Source organism: Panulirus ornatus, chromosome 6, assembly GCF_036320965.1.
Source record: "Panulirus ornatus isolate Po-2019 chromosome 6, ASM3632096v1, whole genome shotgun sequence".
Lineage (NCBI taxonomy): Eukaryota > Metazoa > Arthropoda > Malacostraca > Decapoda > Palinuridae > Panulirus > Panulirus ornatus.
The window spans coordinates 44,881,073-44,894,177 of record NC_092229.1 but is presented as its reverse complement, the minus strand read 5'-3'; the positions used below and the strand labels follow the sequence as shown (position 1 = coordinate 44,894,177).

Sequence of the window (13,105 nt, the reverse complement as noted above, 5' to 3'; positions counted from 1 at the left end):
ATACTCGGCAAACTTATGCCGCTGTAATTTGAACACTCACCTTTATCCCCTTTGCCTTTGTACAATAGCATGCATTCCGCCAATCCTCAGGCATCTCACCATGATCCATACATACAGTGAAAATCCTTACCAACCTATCAACAACACGGTCACACCCTTTTTTAATAAATTCTACTAACAATACCATCCAAACCTGCCACCTTGCCAGCTTTCATCTTCCACAAAGCTCTCACTATCTCCTCTCTGTCCACCAAACCATTCTCCCTAACCCTCTCATTTTGCATACCACCCCGACCAAAACACCCTATATTTGCCACTCTATCATCAAACACATTCAAAAAACCTTCAAAATATTCACTTCATTTCCTCACTACTTGTCATTACCTCCCCATTTGCCCCCTTCACCAATGTTCCCATTTGTTCTCCTGTTTTATGTACCTTATCTACCTCCTTCCAAAACATCTTTTTATTCTCCCTAAAATTGAATGATACTCTCTCATCCCAACTCTATTTGCCATCTTCTTCACCTCCTGCACCTTTCTCTTGACCTCCTGCTGCTTTCTTTTATACATCTCCCAGTCATTTGCACTACTTCCCTACAAAAATCGTCTAAACGCCTCTCTCTTCTCTTTCACTAACAATCTTACTTCTTCAATGCACCATTCACTACCCTTTCTAATCTGCCCACCTCCCACCTTTCTCATGCCATTCTGCACTCAATCTCTCCTGGTACCTCCTCACACAAGTCTCCTTTCCAAGCTCACTTACTCTCACCACTCTCTTCTCCCTAACATTCTCTCTTCTTTTCTGAAAACCTTTACAAATCTTCACCCCTCAAGCTACCCCTCTTAGCACATTAACATCCAAAAGTGTCTCTTCCACATGCCTGCCAATTAACATGAAATCCAATAACGCCCTCTGGTCATCTCTCGTACTCATATACATATACTTTTTAAACCAGGTATTCCCAATCACCAGTCCTTTTTCGGCACACATATCCACAAGCTCTTCACCATTTCCATTTACAATACTGAACACCCTATGTACCCCAATTATACATTTAACTGCCACATTACTCACCTTTGCATTCAAATCACCCATCACTATAACCCAGTCATGTGCATCAAAGCTGCTAACACGCTCACTCAGCTGCTCCCAAAACACTTGCCTCTCACGACCAGGTGCATAAGCATCATTAATCACCCATTTCTTTCAATACACTTTCAGTTTTACCCATATCAATCTAGAATTTACTTTCTTACACTCTATCACATACTCCCACAACTCCTGTTTCAAAAGTAGTGCTACTCCTTCCTTTGCTCTTGTCCTCTCACCAACCCCTGACTTTACTCCCAAAACATTCCCAAACCACTCTTCCCCTTCACCCTTGAGCTTCGTTTCACTCAGAGCCAAAACATCCAGATTCATTTCCTCAAACATACTACCTATCTCTCCTTTTTTCTCATCTTGGTTGCATCCACACACATTCAGATACCCCAATCTGAGCCTTCAAGGAGGATGAGCACTCCCCGCATGACTCTTTCTTCCGTTTCCCTTTTTAGAAAGTTAAAATACAAGCTGGTGACTGAGTCTGGTAAAGTGTGTGAAAGAAGAAAGCTGAGAGTAAATGTGAGTAAGAGCAAGGTTAATAGGTACAGTAGGGTTGAGGGACAAGTCAATTGGGAGGTAAGTTTGAATGGAGAAAAACTGGAGGAAGTGAAGTGTTTTAGATCTCTGGGAGTGGATTTGGCAGTGGATGGAACCATGGAAGTGGAAGTGAGTCACAGGGTGGGGGAGGGGGCAAAAGTTCTGGGAGCGTTGAAGAATGTGTGGAAGTCAAGAACATTATCTCAGAAAGCAAAAATGGGTTTGTTTGAAGGAATAGTGGTTCCAACAATGTCATATGGTTGCGAGGCATGGGCTATAGATAGGGTTGTGAGAAGGAGGGTGGATGTGCTGGAAATGAGATGTTTGAGGACAATATGTGGTGTGAGGTGGTTTGATCGAGTAAGTAATGAAAGGGTAAGAGAGATGTGTGGTAATAAAAAGAGTGTGGCCGAGAGAGCAGAAGAGGGTGTATTGAAATGGTTTGGTGATATGGAGAAAATGAGTGAGGAAAGATTGACAAAGAGAATATATTTGTCAGAGATGGAGGGAATGAGGAGAAGTGGGAGACCAAATTGGAGGTGGAAGGATGGAGTGAAAAACATTTTGAGCGATTGGGGCCTGAACATGCAGGAGGGTGAAAGGCGTGCAAGGAATAGAGTTAACTGGAATGATGTGGTGTACCGGGGTCGACATGCTTTCAGTGGATTGAACCAGGGAATGTGAAGTGTCTGGGGTAAACCATGGAAAGTTTTGTGGGGCCTGAATGTGGAAAGGGAGCTGTGGTTTCGGTGCATTATACATGACAGCTAGAGACTGAGTGTGAACGAATATGGCCTTTGTTGTCTTTTCCTAGCGCTACCTTGTGCACGTGCAGGGGAAGGGGGTTGTCATTTCATGTGTGGCAGGGTGGTGAGGGGAATGAATAAAGGCAGCAAGTATGAATTATGTACATGTGTATATATGTATATGTCTGCGTATGTATATATATATGTATATGCTGAAATGTATAGGTATGTATATGTGCGTGTGTGGATGTGTATGTATATACATGTGTATGTGGGAGGGTTGGGCTATTCTTTCGTCTGTTTCCTTGCGATAACTCGCTAACGCGGGAGACAGCAACAAAGTACAATATATAGATAAATAAAATAATCAGTACTATCTATACAGAAAATTTTTACAGGTAAATATATATCAACAGAAACTGGCAAATGCAATATCAACACAAAATGCATACTTCCCTCCTATGTTGTACATGCATGAGAACATTGTAACTGTTCTGTGGAAACATCAACATCTGTACATGCCCCCCGTCCCTACCCCTAGCCGTTTTGAAATTGTGACAGGAACTTTCAATGCCAATATCTTCATCCAAGAATGTCAATCACAAGGTGAAGCTTTACATTTGTGAATCTTAGTTAAGAAAGCTTGCTGATACCTTGGTGTCATAACCATCACTGTTAATACTAAAGTAAGTTTATAGGCATCTCAGCAGATTCTAAGTCATTCAGCGAGAACCATTCACTTCACAGTTTCTCTAAATGCAGTGACTGAATTTAAGACTAAAATACACTGAATCTGCTTGCTGAACATCATCCTATCAATTTATTTCAATGCAGCTTTAGTATTTGCAGGAAGACAGTCTACTTGCTTCTCTATGATCCTGAGGCAGTGTTTTAGTGACAGGATAGGTACATAAATGTAGATGTTGCTGTGCTCTCTGCTGAGTTAGAGGAGGAATTGGACAGAAAGTGTAGCAACTATGATATTGCAGTACATGTTGGAGAAGGAAGCTGCAAATAAATATGAGCAAAGTACACTGAAACTTCAGATTTAGAAAAAAACATTGTCAAAGTGTAAAACTGCCAGAATGGTGTGAAACTGTTAGCAGTCAATGAGTTCAGGTATTTGGAAGTAAAACTCAGTACATGACACTGGGTAAGCTAAAGCTGAGAGTTAAATCTGATGAGGAAGAATAAGTGATAAAGCAGTGAACTAAGGTGAATAGAATAACTGAAATATTGAGAGGGAAAGAATATTGTATTATGGAGGTATTATGGAGTATTTACCCAAATGATGTATGCGTGTGATACCACAAGTTCATGTATGTCAAGATGTACAAAAACAGGGGCAATATAGTAAAAAAAAAAATAAAAGGCAGAGTATATAGTTAGGAGTATAGAGAGAATGAAGATGTAATGATATGTGGTGTAAATTAATCATTAGAAAGGCTTACGGATTGAAATCTTCTAGGATGGTGTTCTCAGGTAGAATGAAGGTGACATGCTGATCAAGACAATATATAACAATACAGTATGGTACAGTGAGGAGAGGCAGACCATGGAAGAGATGGGTAGACAGAGAGAGAAAAGTGATTAAGGTTGGAGATATTTTTGAAGAAGATACTAATGAGATAATTGGTATACATGGGGTGTTCAGTGTTGTAAATGGAAATGGTGAAGAGCTTGTAGATTTATGTGCTGAAAAAGGACTGGTGATTGGGAATACCTGGTTTAAAATGCGAGATATACATAAGTATACGTATGTAAGTAGGAGAGATGGCCAGAGAGTGTTATTGGATTATGTGTTAATTGACAGGCGTGCAAAAGAGAGACTTTTGGATGTTAATGTGCTGAGAGGTGCAACTGGAGGGATGTCTGATCATTATCTTGTGGAGGCTAAGGTGAAGATTTGTATGGGTTTTCAGAAAAGAAGAGTGAATGTTGGGGTGAAGAGGGTGGTGAGAGTAAGTGAGCTTGGGAAGGAGACTTGTGTGAGGAAGTACCAGGAGAGACTGAGTACAGAATGGAAAAAGGTGAGAACAATGGAAGTAAGGGGAGTGGGGGAGGAATGGGATGTATTTAGGGAATCAGTGATGGATTGCGCAAAAGATGCTTGTGGCATGAGAAGAGTGGGAGGTGGGTTGATTAGAAAGGGTAGTGAATGGTGGGATGAAGAAGTAAGATTATTAGTGAAAGAGAAGAGAGAGGCATTTGGACGATTTTTGCAGGGAAAAAATGCAATTGAGTGGGAGATGTATAAAAGAAAGACAGGAGGTCAAGAGAAAGGTGCAAGAGGTGAAAAAGAGGGCAAATGAGAGTTGGGGTGAGAGAGTATCATTATATTTTAGGGAAAATAAAAAGATGTTCTGGAAGGAGGTAAATAAAGTGCGTAAGACAAGGGAGCAAATGGGAACTTCAGTGAAGGGCGCAAATGGGGAGGTGATAACAAGTAGTGGTGATGTGATAAGGAGATGGAGTGAGTATTTTGAAGGTTTGTTGAATGTGTTTGATGATAGAGTGGCAGATATAGGGTGTTTTGGTCGAGGTGGTGTGCAAAGTGAGAGGATTAGGGAAAATGATTTGGTAAACAGAGAAGAGGTAGTAAAAGTTTTGCGGAAGATGAAAGCCGGCAAGGCAGCAGGTTTGGATGGTATTGCAGTGGAATTTATTAAAAAAGGGGGTGACTGTATTATTGACTGGTTGGTAAGGTTATTTAATGTATGTATGACTCATGGTGAGGCGCCTGAGGATTGGTGGAATGCGTGCATAGTGCCATTGTACAAAGGCAAAGGGGATAAGAGTGAGTGCTCAAATTACAGAGGTATAAGTTTGTTGAGTATTCCTGATAAATTATATGGGAGGGTACTGATTTGAGAGGGTGAAGGCATGTACAGAGCATCAGATTGGGGAAGAACAGTGTGGTTTCAGAAGTGGTAGAGGATGTGTGGATCAGGTGTTTGCTTTGAAGAATGTATGTGAGAAATACTTAGAAAAGCAAATGGATTTGTATGTAGCATTTATGGATCTGGAGAAGGCATATGATAGAGTTGATAGAGATGCTCTGTGGAAGGTATTAAGAATATATGGTGTGGGAGGCAAGTTGTTAGAAGCAGTGAAAAGTTTTTATCGAGGATGTAAGGCATGTGTACATGTAGGAAGAGAGGAAAGTGATTGGTTCTCAGTGAATGTAGGTTTGTGGCAGGGGTGTGTGATGTCTCCATGGTTGTTTAATTTGTTTATGGATGGGGTTGTTAGGGAGGTAAATGCAAGAGTTTTGGAAAGAGGGGCAAGTATGAAGTCGGTTGGGGATGAGAGAGCTTGGGAAGTGAGTCAGTTGTTGTTCGCTGATGATACAGCACTGGTGACTGATTCATGTGAGAAACTGCAGAAGCTGGTGACTGAGTTTGATAAAGAGTGTGAAAGAAGAAAGTTAAGAGTAAATGTGAATAAGAGCAAGGTTATTAGGTACAGTAGGGTTGAGGGTCAAGTCAATTGGGAGGTAAGTTTGAATGGAGAAAAACTGGAGGAAGTAAAGTGTTTTAGATATCTGGGAGTGGATCTGGCAGCGGATGGAACCATGGAAGCGGAAGTGGATCATAGGGTGGGGGAGGGGGCGAAAATTCTGGGAGCCTTGAAGAATGTGTGGAAGTCGAGAACATTATTTCGGAAAGCAAAAATGGGTATGTTTGAAGGAATAGTGGTTCCAACAATGTTGTATGGTTGCGAGGCGTGGGCTATGGATAGAGTTGTGCGCAGGAGGATGGATGTGCTGGAAATGAGATGTTTGAGGACAATGTGTGGTGTGACGTGGTTTGATCAAGTAAGTAACGTAAGGGTAAGAGAGATGTGTGGAAATAAAAAGAGCGTGGTTGAGAGAGCAGAAGAGGGTGTTTTGAAATGGTTTGGGCACATGGAGAGAATGAGTGAGGAAAGATTGACCAAGAGGATATATGTGTCGGAGGTGGAGGGAACAAGGAGAAGTGGGAGACCATATTGGAGGTGGAAAGATGGAGTGAAAAAGATTTTGTGTGATCAGGGCCTGAACATGCAGGAGGGTGAAAGGAGGGCAAGGAATAGAGTGAATTGGATCGATGTGGTATACCGGGATTGACGTGCTGTCAGTGGATTGAATCAGGGCATGTGAAGCGTCTGGGGTAAACCATGGAAAGCTGTGTAGGTATGTATATTTGCGTGTGTGGACGTATGTATATACATGTGTATCTTGGTGGGTTGGGCCATTTCTTTCGTCTGTTTTCTTGCGCTACCTCGCAAATGCGGGAGACAGCGACAAAGCAAAAAAAAAAAAAAAAACTAATGAGATAATTAGGTACTGGATGCATGGAAGCATTTTGTGTTGAGAGCTGGCAGAAATGAAGAAATGGTCTTGTATGATGAATCCATAAATAAACTGAGAAAGTAAGAAGCACCTTCATTAGTGTAGAAGTTCAAGCTTCAAAAACTGGGCATGATTTAGGAAGGTAACTGATATTGACAGAATATTTGTGCTTATCTACATTAAACTGGGATTGAAAACAGACAAATGGATCAGATGCAATGGAAGCATTTACTGCACTGAGGTGACATGAAACGAGTTCATCTCACACAAATCAACTTACCTCACCCTACTTTCCTATCCCAGGAGTCCTTTCTATGGGGCTCCTAGAGTGCTCTGGAAGCAAGCTACATTTACCAGATGGGACTAAAGATTATAAAATGTGGTTATATCGTGTCTGTATCTTTGTGGGGTGAGCACAGGGTAACTGAGAAGTAAGTGTTATACAAAAGGAATACAAGTGAATTCTAACAGCAACAAACCATTGGGTCTTTTTGATATCACAGCAGAAAATTTTTGTATTGCTGTGATGCTACTGAATGTCTGTGGTTACTAGGCAGCCAGTGATTGCTGTGAGTGCTTTGAAAATAAGTCCAATTTTATGAGGTATAGCCTCAAGCTAACAAATCAACTTAGAAAGCACAATGATTGTTCTGAGAACTGCTTTCTGCTGTCTGCATCTTTGTTTTATCTTATGAAGCAAAGCCCTGAAATAACAAATCAAATTATTGTACAAAGTGAAAAAGTAAACTCTTATTTCATGTGGAAGTACACATTTACTTCAACATACTGGAGAGTGATGTGTGTTACTGATGTGCTAAGTTGAAATATGCCCAATGCACTCAAATAAAATTAGAAATTACATCAATGGTATGGAATACTTTTTCTGTGAAATTTCTTTCCTTGTTATATGGACACTATATACTTTCTTTTAGTTTACCAAACACCCTTGAGCAACAATGGTGTTCAGACATTCTATTGTTTCTCCTTACTTTTTACTTTTTGTGATTCCTGCTTTTATCAGTACCTTTACTATCCTCATTACATATACTTGCAGACATATCACTTATTCTTTTGAAAAACATTCTTATTTTCCAGTGTAAAAAATACGACACTGTCATCCTCAATCACTTAACAGCTTTTCTTCTATGCAACAACCAAAATAATGTCAGATTTCCTTAGTAAATGCATCAAACACTCCAACTGGTTCTTTGCCATTTCTGTAAGAAAGCTTTGGATGATGTCTAATTGAAATTATCAAAAAAGAAACCTAGGATCATAAGCCACTGTAAGACATGTACCTTAACATCTACTAAACAAGTGATTACCCAAAAGCTGCTAATGCCTGTGGCTGCATAAAAATAACAATATCTGTCAACATATCAACAAATCTTTTTTCATATTGAAGGCTTCAGTCACGGACAAAAGTCCACATCAAAGCCGGGCCTTGATTGTAATAAAGAGAGAATTATGAAGTGGAAAAAGAAAAGATAAGGGAAAATATTTATGAATTTTTGAGGAAGTGGAAGACCTATCTTTTGAAATGTGCCAGGTCGTAGTTATTCGGAGGACACAATAAGGTAAAGAGATCCAAAGCTTCAACGTGTAGGGAAAGAAAAAGTTGTCAAAACAGCCCACTCTTGGGTTGTTGATGGCCACATGATAATCCATGTGATCCAGCAGCTTGCCAAGTATTGCATGGTCTAACTAGTGGTGGGTGCACACAAGCAGCCAATACAGTATAAAAAAAGCTTTTAATACTACACTGATATTACATCAGAACACAATTATAGGATCAAGTTCCTGTAATCATAAAAACACCCTCCCCTTTATTCCAACATCACAACTAATTTCTGTATATATCATCATACTCTAAATTCTAGGTAGTCACCTGTAGAGTAAGGAATGTGAACTCTGGTAAACTTTCTTCACGTAGGCTTAAGTCAAGCTTAGTAATCACGAGTTTGGTATAAAGAGTACCCAACCCACAAAGGTCCTGCAGGAGTCGCTTTGCCATATCTCCATCAATCTCATCTGGCCATGCTAGTTTCTGCCAAGAATTTCTAATCTGAAAATAGAGTGTTTTATGCACATGTGAATCATAAAATCATTAAATACTTAGACAACATATATTCATAATTACACACTGAAGTAAGTCCTAGTATGTTACAGAGGCAGAATATCAAACATCTGTTTCTAGAAACTTATAAACTTATATCCACAGTCTAAACTATTCAAGATTACCAACAATTTGTACCAATATTTCCAATACTGACCACTCTATTTACTCCTACCACCACTTAGTTATTGCTATTGCTACTTAAACACATGGTAATAAAGATCCACTCTTCTTAGTTATTTGTGCAATATTTTTCATAAATTGTGACCTTATAACATGACAGTACAGTGTTGCAAAGAGGAAGTAAATTATGCTTACCATTAGAGTATGGGAAAAGTGGATATCTACAAAAATAAGATAAGGGCAAATCACTGTACTACCTGAGTGAGTTTGGTGATGACAAAAGGACTATATATGACATCAAGTGGCAAATAGCAGTTAGATTTCAACACAGTGTGAATATAATATGGGTTGCGCAAATTATGTTTCAGTCTATGAAGTTATGTCAGGATGGAAACAAAAATTCTAGGTGGGTCCCTAAGAAGTTATTGAAAAATTTTCAGCACAGCAGCATTACAATATAGTGTTATAAGGTGGAAGGTATTAAGAATATATGGTGTGGGAGGAAAGTTGTTAGAAGCAGTGAAAAGTTTTTATCGAGGATGTAAGGCATGTGTACGTGTAGGAAGAGAGGAAAGTGATTGGTTCTCAGTGAATGTAGGTTTGCGGCAGGGGTGTGTGATGTCTCCATGGTTGTTTAATTTGTTTATGGATGGGGTTGTTAGGGAGGTAAATGCAAGAGTTTTGGAAAGAGGGGCAAGTATGAAGTCTGTTGGGGATGAGAGAGCTTGGGAAGTGAGTCAGTTGTTGTTCACTGACGACACAGCGCTGGTGGCTGATTCATGTGTGAAACTGCAGAAGCTGGTGACTGAGTTTGGTAAAGTGTGTGGAAGAAGAAAGTTAAGAGTAAATGTGAATAAGAGCAAGGTTATTAGGTACAGTAGGGTTGAGGGTCAAGTCAATTGGGAGGTGAGTTTGAATGGAGAAAAACTGGAGGAAGTGAAGTGTTTTAGATATCTGGGAGTGGATCTGGCAGCGGATGGAACCATGGAAGCGGAAGTGGATCATAGGGTGGGGGAGGGGGTGAAAATTCTGGGGGCCTTGAAGAATGTGTGGAAGTCGAGAACATTATCTCGGAAAGCAAAAATGGGTATGTTTGAAGGAATAGTGGTTCCAACAATGTTGTATGGTTGCGAGGCGTGGGCTATGGATAGAGTTGTGCGCAGGAGGATGGATGTGCTGGAAATGAGATGTTTGAGGACAATGTTTGGTGTGAGGTGGTTTGATCGAGTGAGTAACGTAAGGGTAAGAGAGATGTGTGGAAATAAAAAGAGCGTGGTTGAGAGAGCAGAAGAGGGTGTTTTGAAGTGGTTTGGACACATGGAGAGAATGAGTGAGGAAAGATTGACCAAGAGGATATATGTGTCGGAGGTGGAGGGAACAAGGAGAAGAGGGAGACCAAATTGGAGGTGGAAAGATGGAGTGAAAAAGATTTTGTGTGATCGGGGCCTGAACATGCAGGAGGGTGAAAGGAGGGCAAGGAACAGAGTGAATTGGAGCGATGTGGTATACCGGGGTTGACGTGCTGTCAGTGGATTGAATCAAGGCATGTGAAGCGTCTGGGGTAAACCATGGAAAGCTGTGTAGGTATGTATATTTGCGTGTGTGGACGTATGTATATACATGTGTATGGGGGGGGTTGGGCCATTTCTTTCGTCTGTTTCCTTGCGCTACCTCGCAAACGCGGGAGACAGCGACAAAGTATTAAAAAAAAAAAAAAAAAAAAAAAATATAACAATCTGTATACCATGTGGTGTGATATAATGAATGGTCTCTATGTAATGTGATGCCATATAATGATCTCAATATAGCAACAGCACCTAAATTACTCCCATTTTTTTCATTAAGACACGAGACGTCACGATATAATGTGAGCCCAGCTGGCCACGGGCCATGGATTGTTGATGCTGTGTGTGCCATGCTGCCCACTGAGTCAGTTCTCAGCAAGCATTCAAAGAGCTAGAATGCATTATGTGCCACTCATAAGTATCTATAATTCTGCCTACTTGACCAAGCCACCACTATGCCTAGGCATCCAGCAAAAGCTCCTGCTACGAGAGTGCCAGTTCAAGGTACAGACCCCCCAAAAAATATTAATTCAATGAATATAACATACATTGCAGCATATAATTTACATTTCTTTTTAAAATATGTTTCAAAAGTCACCTAGCATCTAATATACTAAAAGACAGGTCGAGAAAGACTATGGCTCTGGTCTTAGCCTGAATTCTAAGTGCCACCAGAACCTATGTACTTATTAAAACAGTACCTAGTAATGATCTTGAATAATCCATTTAATATTATGTTGCAAATACTGGATTGATGATGGAACATTGACCATGAAATACAGAAGAAGGAGTCACGTGGGGAGTGCTCATCCTCCTCGAAGGCTCAGATTGGGGTGTCTAAATGTATGTGGATGCAACCAAAATGAGAAAAAAGAAGAGATACATAGTTTGTTTGAGGAAAGGAACCTGGATGTTTTGTCTCTGAGTGAAATGAAGCTCAAGGGTAAAGGGGAAGAGTGGTTTAGGAATGTCTTGGGAGTAAAGTCAGGGGTTACTGAGAGGACAAGAGCAAGGAAAGGAGTAGCACTACAACTGAAACAGGAGTGGTGGGAGTATGTGATAGAGTGTAAGAAAGTAAACTCTAGATAGATAAGGGTAAAACTGAAAGTGGATGGAGAGAGATGGGTGATTATTGGTGCATATGCACCTGGGCATGAGAAGAAAGATCATGAGAGGCAAGTGTTTTGGAAGCAGCTGAATGAGTGTGTCAGTGGTTTCGATGCACAAGACCGGGTTATAGTGATGGGTGATTTGAATTCAAAGGTGGGTAATGTGGCAGTTGAGGGAATAACTGGTGTACATGGGGTGTTCAGTGTTGTAAATGGAAATGGTAAAGAGCTTGTAGATTTATGTGCTGAAAAACAACTGGTGATTGGGAATACCTTGTTTAAAAAGAGAGATATACATAAGTATACTTATGTAAGTAGGAGAGATGACCAGAAAGTGTTATTGGATTATGTGTTAATTGATAGGAGCATGAAAGAGAGACTTTTGGATGTTAATGCGCTGAGAGGTGCAACTGGAGGGATGTCTGATCATTATCTTGTGGAGGCGAAGGTGAAGATTTGTAGAGGTTTTCAGAAAAGAAGAGAGAATGTTGGAGTGAAGAGAGTGGTGAGAGTAAGTGAGCTTGGAAGGAGACTTGTGTGAGGGACTACCAGGAGAGGCTGAGTACAGAATGGAAAAATGGGAACAAAGGACGTAAGGGGAGTGGGGGAGGAATAGGATGTATTTAGGGAAGCAGTGATGGCTTGTGCAAAAGATGCTTGTGGCATGAGAAGCATGGGAAGTGGGCGGATTAGAAAGGGTAGTGAGTGGTGGGATGAAGAAGTAAGATTATTTGTGAAAGAGAAGAGAGAGGCATTTGGACAATTTTTGCACGGAAATAATGCAAATGACTGGGAAATGTATAAGAGAAAGAGTCAGGAAGTCAAGAGAAAGATGCAAGAGGCGAAAAAGAGGGCAAATGTGAGTTGGGGTGAGAGTATTATTAAATTTTAGGGAGAATAAAAAGATGTTCTGGAAGGAGGTAAATAAAGTGCGTAAGACAAGGGAACAAAAGGGAACTTCACTGAAGGGGGCTAATGGGGAGGTGATAACAAGTAGTGGTGATGTGAGAAGGAGATGGAGTGAGTATTTTGCAGGTTTGTTGAATGTTTGATGATGGAGTGGCAGATATAGAGTGTTTTGGTCGAGGTGGTGTGCAAAGTGAGAGGGTTAGAGAGAATGATTTGGTAAACAGAGAAGAGGGAGTAAAAGCTCTGTGGAAGATGAAAACCGGCAAGGCAGCAGGTTTGGATGGTATTGCAGTGGAATTTATTAAAAAAGGGGGTGATTGTATTGTTGACTGGTTGGTGAGGTTATTTAATGTATGTATGACTCATGGTGAGGTGCCTGAGGATTGGCGGAATGCTTGCATAGTGCCATTGTACAAATGCAAAGGGGATAAAAGTGAGTGCTCAAATTACAGAGGTATAAGTTTGTTGAGTATTCCTGGTAAATCATATGGGAGGGTATTGATTGAGAGGGTGAAGGCATGTACAGAGCATCAGATTGGGGAAAAGCAGTGTGGTTT

The 13,105-nt window shown here is 40.6% G+C and overlaps 1 protein-coding gene across 5 annotated transcripts in view; it reads right to left on the bottom strand.

Annotated features, from left to right (window-relative positions):
• The window catches only part of LOC139749181 (protein unc-13 homolog 4B-like), a 407,928-nt gene that overhangs the window by 113,882 nt on the left and 280,941 nt on the right, over positions 1-13,105 (bottom strand). For all 5 annotated transcript variants that reach the window (XR_011712899.1, XM_071662845.1, XM_071662842.1 and 2 more), the window contains exon 15: positions 8,615-8,791. Coding sequence is in view for 4 of the 5 variants with exons in the window: in XM_071662845.1 (XP_071518946.1) it covers positions 8,615-8,791 (177 nt within the window). In the remaining variant the exon portion in view is untranslated. The remainder of the gene's footprint in view (positions 1-8,614; positions 8,792-13,105) is intronic.